This window comes from Pelodiscus sinensis, chromosome 7 (assembly GCF_049634645.1).
Source record: "Pelodiscus sinensis isolate JC-2024 chromosome 7, ASM4963464v1, whole genome shotgun sequence".
Taxonomy (NCBI): Eukaryota; Metazoa; Chordata; order Testudines; family Trionychidae; genus Pelodiscus; species Pelodiscus sinensis.
Genome location: NC_134717.1, coordinates 38,056,479 through 38,077,114, shown reverse-complemented (window position 1 = coordinate 38,077,114; position 20,636 = coordinate 38,056,479). Strand labels below are relative to the sequence as shown.

General features: G+C 40.7%; 1 protein-coding gene across 3 annotated transcripts in view; it reads right to left on the bottom strand.

The window, feature by feature from the left end:
* XIRP2 (xin actin binding repeat containing 2) overlaps positions 1 to 20,636 on the bottom strand; it is a 187,361-nt gene that overhangs the window by 77,368 nt on the left and 89,357 nt on the right. The window contains exon 2 of one of the 3 annotated variants that reach the window (XM_075933533.1): positions 20,180 to 20,333. In XM_075933533.1, coding sequence (XP_075789648.1) covers positions 20,180 to 20,333 — 154 coding nt within the window. Of the gene's footprint in view, positions 1 to 165; positions 395 to 17,231; positions 17,420 to 20,179; positions 20,334 to 20,636 lie in introns of those variants that run through there. The other 2 variants (XM_006135766.4, XM_006135767.3) reach the window with 2 other exon arrangements.

The following is a 20,636-nucleotide window of genomic DNA, read 5'->3' as shown; positions in this document are numbered from 1 at the left end:
ATGTAATATCATATTTGGCATGCAGTTAATTCATGCTTTTTCATCTTTTGCTAATGCCATTTATCCGGTTTGCCATCATTAAAATCAGCTGTTTTTCACAAGTTATATGGGGGCATAGTTATCTCACATCAGTCATATAATACTAACATACTAGACTCCACTTACCTTTGCTATAATTCAGAGTGCATCAACACGATTTCCTGAACTGCAGTTCTTTTTATAAAGGAAGTCTTTATGTCCTCTACTAGCCAGTTATATTTCTTGATTTTTTTGTAAGACAACGTTCCCAGTCCCCTGAAATATACAGGCTAGTGGAGACCAGCTCCACTGAAGTACACACCTCTCTCTTCTGTCAAGCAAGTAGGTGGGGACAGCTGATTTTATTTTAGCCCCACATGTAAAAGATGGAACTTAGTGCCTATTTTTAGGGGGTGAGGCCTATATAGCCTGTGCTTGAGTCAATTACTTGTTGTAGAAACCTGTTGTAAAGGCACTATTACAGTGTGCTTTTGTCATATTTAAGGATAGCTTAAACACTTGTTCAATCAATCAAACTTTCTCCTACCTAAGTTACCATCACAGGCTAACTTCTGATTCTTGAGTTGTTTTTGATAAGACACTAGGTGCCCTAACGAAGTAAAATTTGTTATTAAAATATTTAAAAGCATCTTTTTTTAATTGTTTTTATCAGTCCCAATGAAAGACATATTCTTTTCTACTGAAAAAAGAAAAAAAAATACAGAATACGTCTTGTAAAGGCCCTTCTGACCAGGTCAGACTAGTTTGTAGACATACGTAAACAAACTAAGGCCAAATTCTGCACTCATATATGCATGCATACTACTGATTACAATACAATGAGCCCATATGCATCCAAGGGCAGCATTCTGACCCTCAGTGTAAGCATACTTTTAAAAATAAATTTTCCCAATTCAGGGTTATTTGTTATCCCTAATTATTTATAACCAAAATATGAGACCAATTTTCTGTTTCAACATACAGGCAGTCCCCGGGTTACGTACAAGATAGGGACTGTAGGTTTGTTCTTAAGTTGAATTTGTATGTAAGTCAGAACTGGTACATATTGTAGGGGAAACTCTAGCCAAACATTTCTCCAGAGCTCAGTTTTATTATCCCACACCTCACTTCCCTCAGTCCTTTATTCTCAAGCTGAGGTGTCTGCTGAGAAAAGCCACTCCGCATCTCCCTGGTCTGCTGGGGGGGAAGGCGCTAGCTTCGTGTCTCCCTGGTCTGCTGGGGGGAAGCCGCTAGTGCGGGGTTGCCTCACCCCGTTTGTAAGTAGGGATCCGATGTAAGTCGGATCCATGTAACCCGGGGACTGCCTGTATTTAGAACATACAAGAAGGGAAAAGAATTGCTACCTCACCGAAGAATTTCTAACAGCTATAATAAGAGTCAGTGAAAATCAGCAGAGACAGAGACAAGACATATCTTGTAAGAGCAGAAACCAGAATGAATAGAAACATGTTGTTTTTAAAGGAAAAACTGTATGAGCCGTTTTGATTTAGTGATGGAAAAAAAAATATCTCCAGTTAGGAAGAGAGAGACCTTGTTGGTGATATGGTCTATTCCCATCAATTAAATATTTCCACGTACCTTAAGAAAAGGTAACATCACTGCATTATCAGCTAGATTTTTATTTCATGTTTTAATTTTCCTGGAAAATGGATGAGTCCAAAGATGTTGATAGTGGTCCTATGGAGATAAGCAAGGCATTTAAGATAATGCCCAACTTTTAAGCACATGAGTAGTTTCACTAAACCTAACATGACTACTCACATGCTTAAAATTAGATGTGCTCAAGTGCCTTGCTGAATTGAGGGTCAGTGACTTTAATTGGATGTTTTTAAGAAATTCCTTCTAGAAAAAGAAGGCATCAAAGACCATTCTCTTAGTAGCATTAGACTGCTTGTCCTGTTTATGAGCTCTTTGTATAGCATAACTTGAAACTCTTGGTGTTATTTTGAGACCTTAAATGCTGTAATTCTGTTTGCCCCTTACTTTCAATCACAAACTGTGTTTGTAGAGATAAAAATCATTACTCACCTGGATAGAAGCTGCTGATTCTTTCAGGGATAAGTGTGTATTTCTTAGGCAATATTTTTTTCAGAAAAACCTTTGACATGTTGTAATATTGCAAGGTTCCTGGGGCACCACTGAGAGGGTAAAATCAGGGGCTATGTCTTGACTGGCATGATTTTCCGCAAATGCTTTTAATGGAAAAGTTTTTCTGTTAAAAGCATTTGCGGAAAAGAGCGTCTAGATTGGCACGGATGCTCTTCTGCAAAAGCACTTTTTGCAGAAAAGTGTCCATGCCAATCTAGACACGGTTTTGCGCAAGAAAGCCCCGATCGCCATTTTCGCGATCGGGGCTTTTTTTGCGCAAAACAATACTGCGTTGTCTACACTGGCCCTTCTGCGCAAAAGCATTTGCACAAGAGGGCTTTTGCCCGAACGGGAGCAGCATAGTATTTCCGCAAGAACACTGACAATCTTACATGAGATCTTCAGTGTTCTTGCGGAAATTCAAGCGGCCAGTCTAGACCCAGCCAGGGTGAATTGCTTAAAGAGAGGGTTACTTACACCCCAAGATTGGGGATCCTCCATTATAAGGCATGCCAAACCACCCACAAACAGCACTTTTGTTTGCCACACTGACCAACAATATGGCGCACAAGAAATCTTCTTACATCAGGTGGGGAACCGTTTTTGGATTGGGGGTCACTGACACACAGAAAAATCAGTTGGGGGCCACACAAAAGTGAAAAGCAAAAATACAAACTAACAAAAATCCCACCTCGTGGACCCTGAGAGGTGGAAAGACCCCCTCCCCATTTCACTCACACAGGAGAACCTGGGGGTGGAGGGGGTCCAGACTAGCAAGGGGGAAGGGGAGGGGGAGCACCAGTGAGTGGAGACACTTCCTCCCATACCAGGCAGAGCCTGTGGATTGGATCTGGCTCTAACTTTCCTGACTCTAGCCCAGGAGGCTCTGAGCTACTCCCTATACATCAGGCAGCTGGTACTCCAGCCCCAGGGTGGGAGCTGCGAGTGGGTGGGGAAGGGAGGCATGGGGCTGCAGTGCCAGTGTGGGCTCCCCAATGCTGGAGGGTGGGGAGGAGCCCAGAACCTCATGGGCCAGTTCCAGGCAACCCAGTCCCCAGGCCTTCGGTTCCCCACCACAACCAGCACCACTCCTTACACAGATGAGAGGTTATGAAAACCAATCTCACCAAATCCCAACAGTAGAATAGTGATAGAAATGTAGCCGTGTTAGTTTTTGATCTGAGGAAGTGGGTCTGGCCCACGAAAGCTCATCATCTAATAAACCATCTTGTTAGTCTTTAAAGTGCTACATTGTCCTGCATTTTGCTTCAAATCCCAACAGTTTCTCCCAATCCCAAAGGGCCAGCCACATTCCCAGGTCAATTTATACCTCAGTTTATACCTCAGATCTTACCCAAAAGAGCATGCTGTGCCAGTCCATTGGAATGTAAAATCTAAAGGTTTATTAATAAAGGAAAGAAAAGGTTGAGAGTAAAATTGTTAAAGGAAACAAATTACATATACCAATTACAAAGTTCATGGTGAAGAGATGGAAAAGTCTGCTGTGCTATCAGTCTCTGGATCAGTCCTTTCAGACTTAGTCATAGCAAAGATGCTCCTGAAGTGAGGAGCTGGAATGAAGACAAAATGGAGGAGCTCTCATGGCCCTCTTTATACCCTTGCCAATGTGGAGGGACTTCCACTCTGAGGATACGTCTACACTACAAAGTTAGTTCGAACTAACGCGTCTAGAACTAAAAACTAGTTCGAATTAGCGTTTTGCTAATTCGAACTAGCAAGTCCACATTGAGTGGACTCTGAACAGGGCTTAAGGATGGCCGGAAGCAGTGCCGGCAGGGCATAAGAGGAGGACTTAGAGCATGGAGATGCTGTCTCAGGCTAGCTGCGGGCTGCGCTTAAAGGGTCCCGACCCCCACCCCGGACACACAGTTCTAAGGGATGCCCCGCTTGCAAAGAAGTTCTGGCTTGGAGTGCTCGGAGTACCCACACTGGGCACATCACAACACTCGACCATCAGCCCGGCTGCACTTGCCACAGGCTGCCATCTGGGGAGAGGGGGCAATCGGGGGGCTGCAGGAGAGCTTCCACCCCCAGAAGCCCGCAGAGCCAGCCCAGTCCTCCCCATCGGGGGCTCGTACCCCATTCCTCCCTCACCTCCTTCCACTTACCCTTCCCTAGCCCCCCTTCTTATTGATGTACAAAATAAAGATAATGTTTCTTCCAACATTGACTCTGTCTTTATTGAACAAAACTGGGGGAGACTGGGAAAAGGAGGTGGGAGAGAGGAAGAGAAAGGCTGGGAGAGGGGAGGGCAACTAACATGATCAGGGGTTGGGAACAGGTCCCAGATGAAGAAAGGCTACAGAGACTGGGACTGTTCAGCTTAGAAAAGAGGAGACGGAGGGGGGACAGGATAGAGGTCTCTAAAAGCAGGGGTTGGGTGGAGAGGGTGCATTGAGAAAAGTTCTTTCTGAGTTCCCATAAAGAAGGACTAGAGGACACCAAAGGAAAGGAATGGGTATCAGGCTTGAAAGTAGTAAGAGAAAGTTGTTCTTCTTGACAAAGCAAATAGTTAACCTGTGGAACTCCTTGCTGCAGGAGGCTGTGAAGGCTGGAACTAGAACAGAGTTTAAAGGGAAGTGAGATCAAGTCATGGAGGTTGGGTCCATGGAGTAGTTTTAGCCAGGGGGTAGGAGTGCTGTCCCTGCCCAAAGTTTGTGGAAGGCTGGAGAGGGATGGCACGAGACAAATGGCTTGGTCACTGTCTTCGGTCCATCCCCTCCAGGGTTCCTAGGGTTGGCCGCTGTCAGCAGACAGGCTACTGCGCTAGATGGACCTTTGGTCTGACCCAGGACGGCCATTGTAAGCTCAGGGCTCAGTGTCGGGGGTCTCAGTGGACCCCCTTGATTTTCATGCACACCTGCTCTTGGGTGGCCAGGCTGGCAGCTCTCCTGCCCTAGATGGCCACTTTCCTTTGCCTAGTGCGGAGATCGTGGACGAGGTCCACGATGTCCGCACTAGCCCAGGAAGGTGCCCGCCTCTTGCGGTCCAGGGCAAGCTCCCGGGAGCCGCCAGCCTGGTCCCGGGAAGAGGGGGTGGGCTGGGGGACATCGGGTGGGTGGCTCTGTGCCGTGCCAGGTGCAGGGTCTGCTGGCTGGGTGCTGGCAGGCTTGCACCTGGCACGGGCACCGTAGCCAGCCCGTGCCCCTTTAAGGGGTCCGGGGCCGGGAGGGGGGCATAGAGTTTCCCTGGTGTTGGCCAGAGTGGCCACCAGGGAAACCTGGGGAGGGCTAGCTCCCACTAGTTCGAATTAAGGGGCTACACACCCCTTAATTCAAACTAGCTAGTTCGAACTAGGCTTAATCCTCGTAAAATGAGGTTTACCTAGTTCGAACTAAGCGCTCCGCTAGTTCGATTCAAATTCGAACTAGCGGAGCGCTAGTGTAGCGCTTATTAAAGTTAGTTCGAACTAACGTCCGTTAGTTCGAACTAACTTTGTAGTGTAGACATACCCTTATTGCTGTGTGAAAGTATATCCCAAGATGGAGTTTGTCACATGAGGAAGTCACCTATCTATGCACAACTTGCTTTTTGAAGCAGTAGCCATCACTTACATGCAGGTCTGAATATTCACTGCAAAGTTCCTCAGATGTGCATTGGCACTTATTAAGGCCCATTATCAGTCAAGTACTGCTATTCATTTGGCTAGCAACCCTTTCACAATAGACTAAGCCTTCGAGATTTCCCAGAAGCAAACATGTGAAATACAAGTATGCAGCTCATTACTCAAACCTTCCAATACAACAATGATACATGCATATGAAGAGCATAACAGAATCCACAAAACATAAGCTTTCAATAGATTTGGTGCAAACATATAACAGTGGTTGCACCAATGTTTTGTATGTTCACATCAGCATTCAATGATGTCACACATGCATCCAACTGAAGTATACTACTTCTGGGAGGAAAAAGCTGTGAAATCTCTGTTATTTCTAGTGTGATTTACATAGGGCTCACATAATGAAACACTGCATATGTCTTACCCATCTTTTTTTTACAGGGGCCTTAGTGGCCCTCTCAGAGAATTCATTATATTCTTGTTAATTAGAAGTTAAAACTATAGAATAGATAAATAGGTTGGCAAAGTGTACCACACATAAAAGGGAGTGGAGAATTGTGACTGCTCCCATTTTTTGAAAGAACTAACTAAATTAGCTACTGCCAATTAATATCCATCATGTTTTTATTATAAGCCACATGAACATCAGTTCAGCTTCTGCTCACTGACAATAATGGCAGCCAAAAATGCTCAGCTAGTGAACTCGGTGTAAATGGTTCATCAACACTTTTTCTCACTTGAAAAGATTTTTTTTCAAATAAGATACACAAGTTAGAACCTCTGAAGTACAAAAAATTGACAATGGAATCTGAAGACACCAGAGAAAAATCCCTGACTGTCAGGAATAAAGAAAAATTAGTTTAATTTCACTCCACTCTTCAGTGTATTAGGAACAAAAGAAAGCCTACCAACAGCATAGATTCATTATTAGATGGATATGGTAAAATTGTTCATGATACAGAAGTGTTCAATCAATATTTCTGTTCTGTATTTGGAAAGAAGCAGGATGATGTACTAATCGCATGAGGATGATGAAATAGGGTGTCAGATAACCTCTACCAGAGATAATTAAAGAGGGTGTCAGATAACCTCTACCAGAGATAATTTTTTTTTAAATAAGCTCTATCCTAGAGTCCTAGAAGAATTGGCTAAGGAGATCCTGCTCTCAACCATCTGGTAAAATTCACACTCATGCTTGCATAAGGGTATGATGGACATTGCAGAAGTCTCTAGAATCCTGTATAAACAATCTGCCTCTGTTCACAATTCAGCACTCTGGGTGGGACGTGTCTATTTCAGATTACTTTTGGTGTAAATAAATACACATCACACTAATATTCAAAGTATCTAAATGAATCAGCTCTTCCTATTTTTAATCTTTCTCAGATACTCCAGACTCTTCTCCCTCAACTCAGCCTAAGGAACTGTTCTACAGACTTTTGGTCAGGTCCATTCATAGAAATCTCTCCGCTCCTTGTGATTTTTTTCTTCAGACTGAAATCTCTCCCTGTTATGAGGCCCAGGCATTCATTAAGTAAACACCTGATGCCTCTTAGCCCTCCAGCTGACAAGCAGCTTATTAATTATGACACAGATGTAATGCATTTAAGTAACTGATTATTAATGCTTTCTGACTGTGATGGGGTCTCATTCCATTCTGCTGTCCTAAAAGAGTTGCCAAAATTGATTTATGGTATGCTGATAATTTTTAATAAATTTTGCATTACGATGGAAATTCCAGAATACTGGAGGAGTGCCAATGATACACCAGTGTTCAAAAAGGGCAAGCAAGATGATCCAAATAACTTGGCAAGTTAGCTTATGACCACCACAAGAGAAAAAATGATTTAATGGATAAAAAATATAGAATAGCAGTATAATTAATGCCAGTCCACATGATTTTATGAAAATAGGTTTATCAAATAGCCTTGATTTCACTCTTTGATGATATAACAAGATTGGGTGTAAAAGGCAATTGTATAGATGTAAGTTTTTTTTATAATGCATGTGACTTAATACCAGACAACCTTCAGCTCAAAACCCCAACATTATACAGTATCAATAAAGGGCACGGATTAAATACTGGCTGAATGACAGAACTGAAAAACAGTTGTTAATGGGACTCATTGTTGAATGGGGGTGTTTTCTAAGGGGGTACTATAGGAACTGGTGCTACTCAGCATTTTCATTAGATAGCTGGAATAATTATAAATTTATTGCTAATAAAATCTGTAAACGATACAAAAATTAGAAGAATGATAAGTAATTATGAGGACAGGGCGATGGTAGAGAGCTTAGTAAGCTGGGCTCATTCATATAAAAATGCATTTTGTTGTCTGACTAACATGGTCAAATTAAAAACACATGTTCATTCAGGAAAATGAAAAGTCATGTAGCTAAAAACGAAGAACGTGATATGGAACTGTATCTTGGAAAGCAGCAACTCTGAAAAGAGGCTAGGGTGGAAAAGTAACTGAACATGAGCTCCCAGTGCAATACTAGGGCAAAAAGATCTAAAGAGATACTTTCATTTACTCACATTGGAATACTGAGTATATGTAGGGAGGTGATTTACTGCATCCAATTCTGATGTCTACATTTTAAAAAGGACATTGAAAAACTAGAGAGGGGGCAGAAAAGAGACACAAAAATGATTCCAGGGCTGGGGAAAATGATTTACACAAGAGATTTTAATAACTCATTCTGTTTAGCTTATTGAAAAGAAGATGGGACTTGAATCAAACTAAAATCTTCCCATGATGACCTTCCTTTATCCCATCATTCACTTGGCTTTTGTAACCATTTTGATAGCATTTTCAAGCAACATAGCGGAAACTGGGAACAACTGTGATTCTCACAGTGATGAATATAAACAGACTGCTGCAAGCATATCTAAAGTCACACAAAGACGTCAGAATTAAGATAATAAAAGCACCTGAGGAGGAGGCTTAAACTTCTACATCTTTTCCTGAAGTAGCTTTACTTTTGGGACTGAGATTCAGCTAACTACCAATGATGGGTGGGACTGCAGATCTGGATTTCAGCCCAGGCCATGCTGAAGCACAAGGCATGTCTGCTAATAATGAGGAGTATCACACAGATAAGTGAACTTCCCACAAGATTCCAGCTGTAATCACAAAGAACAATACTTGAGTGCACACCAGCATTTAAAAAGGGAGGTATCATCCAGTCAGGATGACCCTGGAGTTGTAAAGGGATCATAAGTAAATAGGCAGACTGACTCTACTATGTAGCAAAGCAGTGTGAATAGGAGGATTTGGCAGGAACACAACAGTTATTTTGATATGGAAATGCATCCATGCCTACTTCCTTGCAGGTAAATTTATCTCATATCCCAGTAAACACACTTCCAAATTCAGTTTAATAACATATGTTAAAAGAACCAGATGATTTACAACAAAAAGTTTTGTTTGTACTTGTAAGGTTATCATGAAATAATTATAATTATATGAATTATCATGAAATAATTCACGTTAACTCACATGACATTACAAGAGATTTCAGGGGCTTATCTGTACTGAACATACAAATCTTTGGAAGCCCACTCATCTCTGGAAGTGAGAATGCCACATTTCCAAAGGAACTTGTGAACCATTCCTGCAAAATTTTCAAGTGCAACTGATTTCACACATAGGGTGCTAATTTTCCATTTTTAAATATGTGTGCTTGCACACACAAATTAGCACTTGTAAGTTTTGTGTGTACAACAAACACTAGTTAATTTCACATGAACAATTCAGGAAGATATCTTAAAACAAGAGAGTGAGAGGAAGAGAGAAAGAGACTGAAGGAAGTTAGCAAATTATAGATGATCATAGATATCTGATAGGGGTCAAACCACAGGCCTCAGCCTAACATTTTTCTCAAGAAAGCTCACACCAAGCAGTAGACTGCAGCACAGTGTGAACAAACAGAACAAAGTGAGAGAAACAGATGAAGCTTTAGTGATAAATTTGTCAAACGCAGAACATACGCGTGTCAAGATAAATGTACTTAAAGGATACTCTTGTAAAAATAAAAATCAGCAGGATTAATTCAAAAATAATTCTGAATTTACTTACAAACATGACAATACGCAGGTACTGACTCCACACTAACATCAACTTTCCAAATGCTTTTCAGTTAGAATAGGGGTGGGCAAAAGGGCCTCCATGGGCCAGATCCAGCCTGCCAAGCAGGTTGATCTGGCACCTGGAGACCCTGCCACTCCCCCCTCCCTGGTCCCATCAGAGCCTAAAGGCGGGGGAGCGTGCATTGCTTAGAGTTGACTCTAAGTGCCGTGTGCCAGAGGGTAGGGAGCAAGAGACTTATCACGGTTCCCCCAAGACAATCAAGGTCTGGGGTGGGGGAGAAGTACGCGAAGTCTCCTCCTGCCCTGCCCTCGCCCTGCAAGGAGTGCGTGGCAGCAGGAGGAGACTTTGTGCGCTCCCCCACCCCCAAGCCCTGAGTACAAAGTCTCTTCCTGCCCTGCAAGGGGTGCAATGCTTCTAAGTGCTGCATGTTCCTTCCAGGACAGGGGCAGGGTGAGAGGAGACTTTGTGCACTTCCTTCCTCCCCTGCTCCCCCTCCTCCCCCCCAGCCCTGATTGATCTGAGGGTGAGAGGAGCATGCAAAGTCTCCTCCTGCTGCCAGGGGCATGGGAGCCGAGAGGGAACCGCCAGCTGTTCAGAATAGCTGGTGGTTCTTTGGTGGGGGGAGAGACTTTGTGCCCTCCCTCACCCCCAGACCAATCAGGGTCTGTCACTGGGGAAGTACGGAAGTATCCTGGCCTCACTCCTACTGCCTGAGGCCCCGCCCCATGTCAGGTAGGCCAGGACCACTTCACAAATTTCTGAAGTGGCCCCTGGTCAAAAATGATTGCCCACCTCTGGTTTAGAATGTAACCCTCTGTGCTGAATTACTAATTCCAGAAATAAATGTTAAGCCTGACTTCTCTCTCATTTACATCTCTATGAATCACCCACTGAAATTAAATAGTATGAATCCAGCATTAGTGAGATGAGAATCAGGCCCACTGATGCTAAAACTAAGTTAATCAAATTATATTAACCCAAAAGACTACAACACCATAAACAAATCTGTCAGACAAAGGATTCTTTATTAAAGTCAAAAGATTATTGTAATCATTTGAGCAAAATATAACCCATCTCTCCCTTTCTTACAGATCATCAGGCTATTTTGCTTACCATTTTAAGTCATTTTAAAGGTTCTCAGTCAATTTGCCATTTATCTGTTGCAAAACAAGTCCTCCTCACCCAGGATGCCCATTGGGTTAACAATTAACCAAGTTTGTTTCAACTAATTAATAATTCCCAGTAACATTTAAGTTGACCGAATCAATGTGTATTATGAGCTATTTGACATGCAAATTTCAAAATTCTATGATTCTAGATCACGTCTGAAAAACCCTGAAAGCTGGAGACTGTTCAGATTACCTTCAAGGAAAATGAGCATTTTCCTTTACAAACTTTTCAAGCACAGATTTTCAAACAGCCAGTTTTACTATGTGTGCGATAGGATACACCTCATCAAAAGCCATTATTTCATGCACAAATCAAAAAGAAAACTTATGTTAGTATGGACTTCATAAAGCTTTAGTAACAAGCTGCAACATAATTACAGGTTGCATTCTTATGCCATTTCCTTATGTTCAATGCTCATATAACATTTGGGCTACGTCTAGACTGCAAGCCTCTTTCAAAAGAGGCTTTTTCGAAAGATACTTTTGAAAAAGCTTCTTTCGAAAAAGAGCATCTAGACTACAATCAGTACTTTCGAAAAAGCAAGCTGTTTTTTTGAAAGAGAGCACCCAGGCAGTCTGGATGCTCTCTTTCAAAAAAGCACAGTTTGTATTACATAGCGCCTTTTTTTGAAAGAGCACTTTCGAAAAAAAGGCGTTATTCCTCGTGAAATGAGGAGTACCGCTGTCGAAAGAAAAGCCACGTTCTTTCGATTTAATTTCGAAAGAACACGGCTGTAGTCTAGACGCAGGAAAAGTTTTTTCGAAAAAAGGCTACTTTTTTCGAAAAAACCCTGCAGTCTAGACACAGGCTTGGGGGCAGCAGAAATGTAAGCTTTGAATCTTGTTTAGCATTATTTCGTCACACCAACTAGTTTAGTATGCACACTTTAAATTCAACAGTGGCATTCAATAAAAACAGCATTCTTACCAAGCACAGCAGTAGTGGCATGACAACCTACTTTAATTGAATTAATGCATTCGACTTCTGATTATGTAAGGAAAACACTTACTGTTATTTTAATTGATTCTTTTATTAATTTTTTTAAATGCAAAACCCCACTTCAATTCCCATTGTACTAAATGTTTTCCATTTTCTGTTGGGTAGAAAATGAATAGGACACACAGATTTCTTTCAATGTAAGCACTCAGAAAATACATTTTTGCTATGCTGCAGGGTATTTAAATTAACTCTTGCTATTTTGCCTTATATGCAGCCTGATCCTGAAGACTTTGCACAGTCAAAAGTAATCCCTAGCATTAGTTTAATGGGAGTTTTGGCTGTATTTAGACTGCAAAATCAGACTCTAAGAATAGGACTGGTCAATTCATGGAGTCCTCCTGTCTAATCCCTTAAAATTTCAATTGACTTCAATGATGGCTGGGAAGGTGTCCATCATGATTTTTTTAAATCTGTCAGCTGCCTTTTTTATAGGGGACAAAAGTGGTATGGTTGGTTGACACTGTGGCAGACCCAGGCAGGAGATGGTATTCATCTTGAGTGCCTCTGCTTCTATCTTTGTGATAGATCCAGAAGGTAGTTTGGGGCACTTCCTTTGAGCAGTTTCTCATCTTGCTATCTTTCCTGTTAATGTGTATTTAAGATCACTAGGGGTTAAAGAGAGAAAAGTTCATAGCATGAGCACTTTTGTACAACAGGTTTGCATTTCAAAGGGTATGTTAAGAGTCTAGTGTGCTTAGGTTACAGCTGTAGCTAAATGCATTTTTTTCTGTCTGTGCCTGATAAAATACGCGAGCTCTTTCTTTAGATGACAGGTTTCAGAGAATCTCAGAGATGTAGCTGTGTTAGTCTGTATCTGCAAAAACGAAGAGGAGTCCTTTGGCACCTTAGAGCAGATGTAAGTGAATAGACGACTAGTCGACTATCCAAAAAGCTTAGGCTTATCAAGTAGTTAAGTCGACGACTCGCATTCCCCCCACTGCTGCCTGTGCACCTGGCTCCTACTACATTTAAACTACATTTAAACTGCTCGCGCCGGGTTCGGATCATACCCCTACTGTGCCTCTGCAGTTTAAATGTATGCATGACAGACTCCTACTATATTTAAACTGCAGAGACACAGTGGAGGTGACTCTGAACTAGGCGCAAGCTGGAACCCCTGAGTTACGAACGAATTATGGACCAAACACTTGGCCATAACTCGATCCATTCGTAATTCGGACCCCATTTAGTTACACACGACCACGCTGTTAGTAAGCGTGGGTCGCGTTTGTAACTCGGGGACCACCTTTACCACCGCTCAATGGGAGCTTTGGTTGTAAGTGCGAACGGTCGTAACTCGATCGTTTGCAACTTGGGGAGCAGCTGTAATCATGCAGCCAATAAAAATTATATCTTCTACCTGCCTCTTAACATCCTTTCCTTAGAGACTCACAAATTTATTAGCACAGAAGCTTTCGTGGGTAAAACCTACTTCATTAGATGAAAGCTTCTGCCCTAATAAATGTTATGCTATGAAAGCTTATGACCTAATAAATCTGTAGGTTTCAGAGAGATAGCCCTGCAGTTTCTCTCAGGAGTCTGTTGGCAATTTGCTATTCCAGACAGAAAAACTTCAAAAACAGACTGCAGAAAGAAAGTGCTGAGCTGGAATTCATATGCAAATTTGATACCCTGAACCAAGGTCTAAATAAACACATGGAGTGGTTTTCACATTACAGTAGGTAGTTTCCCATTCAGGTAGTCTCATCTTCTCACCACTAAGACTGAAGCTCATCTGAGGAAGTGGGTTTTGTCTACGAAAGCTCATGATTATATATATGTATATATATATATATATATATATATATATATATATATATATATATATATATATATATAAATTGTTAATCTCTAAGGGTATGTCTACACTAGCCCCCTAGTTCGAACTAGGGAGGCTAATGTAGGCATTCGAAGTTGCAAATGAAGCCCGGGATTTAAATATCCCGGGCTTCATTTGCATCTTCCCGGGCGCCGCCATTTTTAAATGTCCCTTAGTCCGAACTCTGTGCCCGCGGCTACACACGGCACGGAGTAGGTAGTTGGAATTAGGATCTCTAATTCGAACTCCCAGTACACCTCATTCCTTATTTAAATCCCGGGCTTCATTTGCAACTTCGAATGCCTACATTAGCCTCCCTAGTTCGAACTAGGAGGCTATTGTAGACATACCCTAAGGTGCCACAGGACTACTCCGTCTTCTCATCATTGTTGGAGATGAGCCATATCCATTCTGATTTAATTTGCACTGATGTTACTGTCTCATCTGTCTGTATCCTTTTTTCCCCCTTCCTGTCTTTCTTTCTTTTTCTCTTCAGCATCTGAGGAAGTGAGCTGTAGCTGACAAAAGCTTATGTTCTAATATCCTAATAAATCTGTTAGTCTTTAAAGTGCCACCAGACTTCTTGTTGTTTTTCCTTTCGATGTAGATCTTTAAACCATTAGCAAGCCTTTGTTGCCTCAAGACTATATTGTACTGTTGTAGTGAGCTTTACATCTTGAGGCCATCTGGAAACTGTAGCTAGTGTGAAATGTGGCTGCCCACTTCCTGAGCAGAGTTTCATGGCAAGCACATAAGGCCAGTGCTTCATGGTTTGCGCTGGATGCTCTAAATTCCAGTTGGAGTTTGGACTGCAGATTTATTCTGAAAAATTACAATATAAAAATGGCATTTTCTTCAACAGATATGTTCTCTGGGGTATTCAGAATCCTATTTACTGACTTTAATGACAAAAATAACTTTTTATTGCTTTTTACTCTGGTCAGTGTCATAGAGCTAATCCATTTATAGGAGCCTGAGCTGCATTCTGCTTCTTTGTGTTCATCCTTAACATATCTGTTTACTGAGTTTGTCAGTTACATCTGTGAAATAAATGAGATTGAATCAAAATAATGCAGAACTCTTCTTACAAATAATGATGGCCAAAAAAGAAAAAGTCCTGATGCTCAACCCAGACTAAATTTGCAAGACTTAGCACTTAGGGAAAATAGCTTTTATTTGTTAGACACACAACAAATGGAACAAACTTGATTAGGAATAACTGAGGGACGGACACTGAATATGGAATTCCATTATACTGTGTCCGCAGTGTCATTTTTCTGGATAGACAGCACTTTAAGGTATTTGCTTTAACTTATAAAATTCTAAATAGATTGAATCCTGATTATCTGAGAGACTACCTCCCTCTCGCTCAAAGATACCACAGCAGTTGAAATCAGCAGAGGCATATGAGCAAGCATCTTAGTAGTTTGAGAATTTGTCTACATTGATTGCCAACAGAACAACAAAAGGTCATTCACAGAAGCTTAAAAAAGTCCACTCCCCAAAGTTTTGCCAAGCAAGTGGCAGTGTGAACTGCATGTTATTGGCTGAAGCAAGTCTCCTGCTGACAACGTAAATTCTGCTTGTGGAGAATTTTTCCGGACAAACAATGTTCACACCTCCAGACTTGTAGCGACACAGCCGCATCAATATGTCATATCAGTGTAATGTAGACAAAGCCGACGAGTAAGAAGTTGATGGTAGAGTATTTCCTGTAAGAAGTCCTCATCTCTGGAAATCACTCTTCCCTGTGGTCTGCCAGAGTCCAAATCTGTAAATCTTGGCACATTAAGAGGCTCATCTTTGTTTTGGGGATTTTAGGAAGGGAGTGGGTTTAATGTTAGAGAGTTGCGATAAATATTATGGTTTTAACTGTAACGTGTAGCAAAGATGTTTCTGATGTTCAGCGGTAGCCTACTGCATTATGTATGTAAGGTGAAATTCTGAATCCACTGAAGTTAACAGACTTCAGTGGACCCAGAATTCCATCCCTTGTGTCTAGTCTGAATTCTTTTTTCATACTCTACACTCTGTATTTGCAAAAACACCTGGAAGACTGACAAATTGAATTGAAAGAAATAGGTCTTCTGTGAGGATTTAATGCCAACAGGTGTCATTAAAAAATCAATTCTTTTTTGCTAACTATAAATAAGGTGAAAAAATATTATCTGAAGCCAAATAAATAGGTCTTTTGAGTCACTTAAACTAAAAAAGTCAATTTTAACAGAAAAATAAAAGTTTCAGTTTCTTGATATAATGGTTGGGTAATAAATTATTGAAAAATAGGCATATAATGTCGTAACTATCTTAATCATAGAATACTGGAACTGGAAGGGCTTGGGAGAGGTCATCAAGTTAACAGTATGATATAAATGTTAAATTCTGTCTAAAACTAAGTGAAAATTTTGATATTTAGCAGATAGTGTCTCATCTTTTATATTGTCCTATATCACTTTAATTAATAATATTCTACATTACAACTAAACTGGGCTCAAACTGGGTTCACAAACTAACCAATATAAATGTTAGGATGCCTCTTACAGCATTCCAGGGTGTAAATTTCTGAGCTGTCTTTTGGAAAACATAGGAAGTGGCCCTTTAATAGCATATTTCTCAGAATAGTGATATTCCGTCAGCTAGAGACGCCAGTCAGCCTCCAAATGCAGCTTTGGAATCTGTTTTGGTTCAGTGACTCTAAGAGTTAATTAATGTGCACATAAGGTTCAAGTTCACACAAGTATTAGATTTTGTTTCTTTTGTTCTTTATTTCTGGCTCTTCTTTTTCATCATGATTTGCTTACATATAGATTTTCGCTTAAGGGAAACTGATCACCATTGATCTCACCATTGGAGATTTAATGAAGAGGGATATACAGAACCAGCCACATGAACTCCAGTTTATCTGCGTCATTTATTTGTTTTTTTGTCTTTTCAGTACTAGTAGCAATGCTTTTGGGAGAATTCTACTTTCATTCCTGAGGTTGATTATAGCTGTTTGTTTAAATATCACATTCAACTGTAGTATTAGTTTTCTACAATAATAATACAAAGCACTCAAACAGAACTATTCATTCATAGTGTCACAGGACAGGGAAACTGCAACTGAAATTCCTGTGTATGGTCCAGCAAGGGCTTCCATTATCCATTATTATCTTTCCAGCTCTCCAGCCATTGTCTCTTGTACAGAGACAAATGTCTCTCTCCCTCCTTACCTAACTGACTGCACAGTTCCATGTCTGCTCTATGAATTTCCCAGTAAAGTCAAACTGCTTGAAACAGGCCAGCATTTTCTCCTCAATGATGGCAGATAGTGTAATTGCTACAGTTAAGTTATCACACAGCACTTCCTCACCAAGCACATTTATATTTAAGGTGATAGAATTACAAAGAAACCATATTAAAACAGTAAAAGAACCTATACATATGCTAATAAGCTTACCAGACATCACTCCAACTCTATTAAGTATTCGAGTTGGTAAGCAGTCCTTCAAATTCCACCGACAGTTTTTGCAGTGGTTATCAGTTCAGTACTGCTTTGACTCAGAACAAGCACCCTCATGAATCTGAGAGTCATTCCTTTATCCAGCTTGTGTCTTTCAACAGGCAATCCAGCTAGACAATGAGTCTCTCTTGGAGAATGGATCCAGATGTGGGTAGATTTGCATTCCCCTCCTCCCAAGTATTTTCTAGGAATCCCACTTCGTTTTCTTTTTTGGCACATTGACTTAAAGAATCCTTTAAAGCTCATAACTCTTACCAGGGTTTACATTAGCCATGTCTTCTTTTAAAAAAGTAATATGCCAATCCACAATAATACATAAACATTTGTTTTCTTTGTACAATCAGTTCCTCAAATACTTAAACTTAATGTAGTAAGGTCTATTGCGTGAAATTGACACACGTATCACACAAAGATCACAGTATTTTATGAGGGGTGGGGAGGCATGGTTTTCTACTCCCACTTTACAGAAGTGGAAATTGAGGGAGGTTAAGGGACTTGCCCAAAACCACACAGCAAGTCTATGGCAAACAACCTACAGGTAGAAACTCTCTTAACTGGGATTCTCTCATCTTGCAACATCCGTGATCTGGCACAAGATGTTGCAGGACCAGAGAGCCCCAGTGGAGGGCCAGCAGCAAGGAGCCCTGCAGGGCCAGCAGGGCAGTGAGGCTGCCCAGTGGGTTTGAGAGATCCAGTGCATGGCTGCCAGGCAGGAGCCACCTCAGCACGGTTGGCTTGGAAGTGGGGCCAGCAGTAGGTGGGGAGCCAGCCAGGAGGCTAGTGGGCCAGGCCGGGGGAGCCATGGCAGAGGTCCAGAAATGACCTCCCCTGGTTCAGCAAAATCCCTCATCTGTGACTGGTCAGGTCCCAAGGGTGCCACACCAGGGAGGTCCAGCCTGTACTTCACTGAACCATACTGAAGCCTGTATTTAGGAAAATAAGACTGTCAATGGCAATATTAGAGCATCAGTTAATTGACAGGTCAGAGGAAAATGATAAGGCCACACTATAGCATGCAAATACCTCTAGCTGGGAGACAAAAAGTGGTTGTCACAACCTCCACCTACATAACAACTCTTAAAGTTCCCTCCTTTATTACAGAAACTGAAACGAATTTTATTTCTGATGACATTTAAGATGTTTTGTTCTTCACCCACATGAAGTATAATGTAGGTAATTGTTCAAGGTGACACAGGCTTAAATGCTTCAGTATTTCTGGAGAGTTAGTACTATAAGTGGAAATTCCCCCCAGTTGGCTGATTATCAAAAGAAATCTATACTGCGCAAAAAGATTAATCCCAAGTTTACACAGGCCTTTGCTAGTGTATACTCTAACATAGGCCTCTTAGTGGTAGAAAATCTACCAGGAATATGTTTTCCTAAACCAGACACTGGATTTGACACTCCTCACAAACACATTTTGCAACATTTCAGATCCAAATTTCCCAACTTTTATCATGAACCTGAACCAAACTCTGAATATGAACTACCCTAAATTTTGAAAAAGTTTGAATGCAAATCTTGTATTTCTATCCAAAATGTAACACCTAAGGCCCATCTCCATTTCAAATTACAGATAGTCCCCGACTTACGAACAAGTTATGTACCAAACACTTGGTCGTAACTTGATCTGTTCGTAAGTTGCATTCCATTCATTTAAATGGGACCACGCTGTTTGTAAGCGCGGATCACCGTTCGTAAGTCGGGGACTGGCTGTATAAGAGGTTGGTCATAAGTGCAGATGGTCGTATGTCGATGTGTTCCTAAGTCGGGGACCGCCTGTATATTGATGTATTTTTTTGCACATGATAGTATGGGATTTATATCAGCAGTGTAATCTGCCTTTCAGACTATAACTATGACCTGCAAGTCATAACAACTTTGCTGTTCTTGTATTGAACCTCCCATGGGAAAATTTAGGGATAAGGCTAAGATATATCATTGTGGGGAGTGAGATGGGATATATTGTTTTTCTTTATTTCTAATTTTTTAAAACGTCTTTATTGTTAGGGTCAAATTGAGTAGCAAGCTGAAAGTGTGGGCAATTTAGTCACAGAGAGAAGTGCAATAGAGGTTAATTATATAATCATTATTATTGTTTTTAACAAACACATTGCTAATTCCAAATTACCAAAATGTACAATCTACTTATTGCCTCTTCAGAAGTGATTGATGGGGTCTGTATTTTTAATAGGGTAGTGTATATTGTGGCTCTGTCATTACTGAAAAATTATGGTAACAAGTACAATCTCAGGCATATAAACTATTAACATTTTAATGACATTTGCAAAACATTAGTAAATCAAAATTATATAACATATATCTAAAAACTGTGACATGATTCTGTCATATTTTACTTTGAACTCATTATACACATTTAGGGTATTCGTCTGAAAAAGAAAAGATGAAAAGATAATTTTTTCAATTGATAAACACGTCTAATTCTTTCATTGCATTCAGCTTTGATTATACAACTATGATTCCCCTTTGTCACTTTGACAATCAAGTGCATTGTTCTAAAAATATCTATACTTTTTGTGTGTGAAGAAATTAATGCACTGTTTTATCTTCTGTAACAGCACTATTTCTAGGGGAAAAGAGGTAATTATGTGTGTTGAGGTCTTTTTTTGCAATAGTGTCAATAACCTCCTATTGCACACAGTAACTCTACAAATAAAATCCCAACTTGAATAATGAAAGGAATGTCAATTAAATTCACATTTTAGTGCATTCTATGCCCTTTTCTTAAAAAAAGAACCATATACTGTATCATCAGTTTTGTTTTACTTCTAAAACACACACACAAACACACACACACACTTACACTTTATCTTACTTGTTTTGAAAAAGGTAAAAAAGCAAGAAATCAGTTAAAATGTGCTGACCTTCAGAGTTGTTGTTCTGACCACTTTCAGATGACATCTTGTCAAAAAATGTTTTCCCGCTTTTCCCGTCTGAATCTTTCACAGAAATGATGGAAAGACTCCCAGGCTGATTCTTAAATGTTGGTGAATGCAAACTTCTCTCAATTTCTACTTCCTGTTAGAAGACATTAAGGGGATGTGTGTTAAAAGATATCAGTAGGAAACAGATGTGGTTTTCTGGGGGAGGAGAGTGCGTGAAGGTGGGGGAAGAGGGTTCCTTACATGAGTGATGATGAAGTTACAGGGTAAATCTCTTATGACTGTGCAGAGAGATACAAATACGTGGCTGTGCTTACTTTACATTTCAACAAAGGGTGATTCCTGGAAATAGCTTGCCTTCTCATTTGGCATTTTTTTCATGATTCTCCCCACACTCAGAAAAAGAAACTTTGGTTATAAGTATCTCAATTAAAAACAC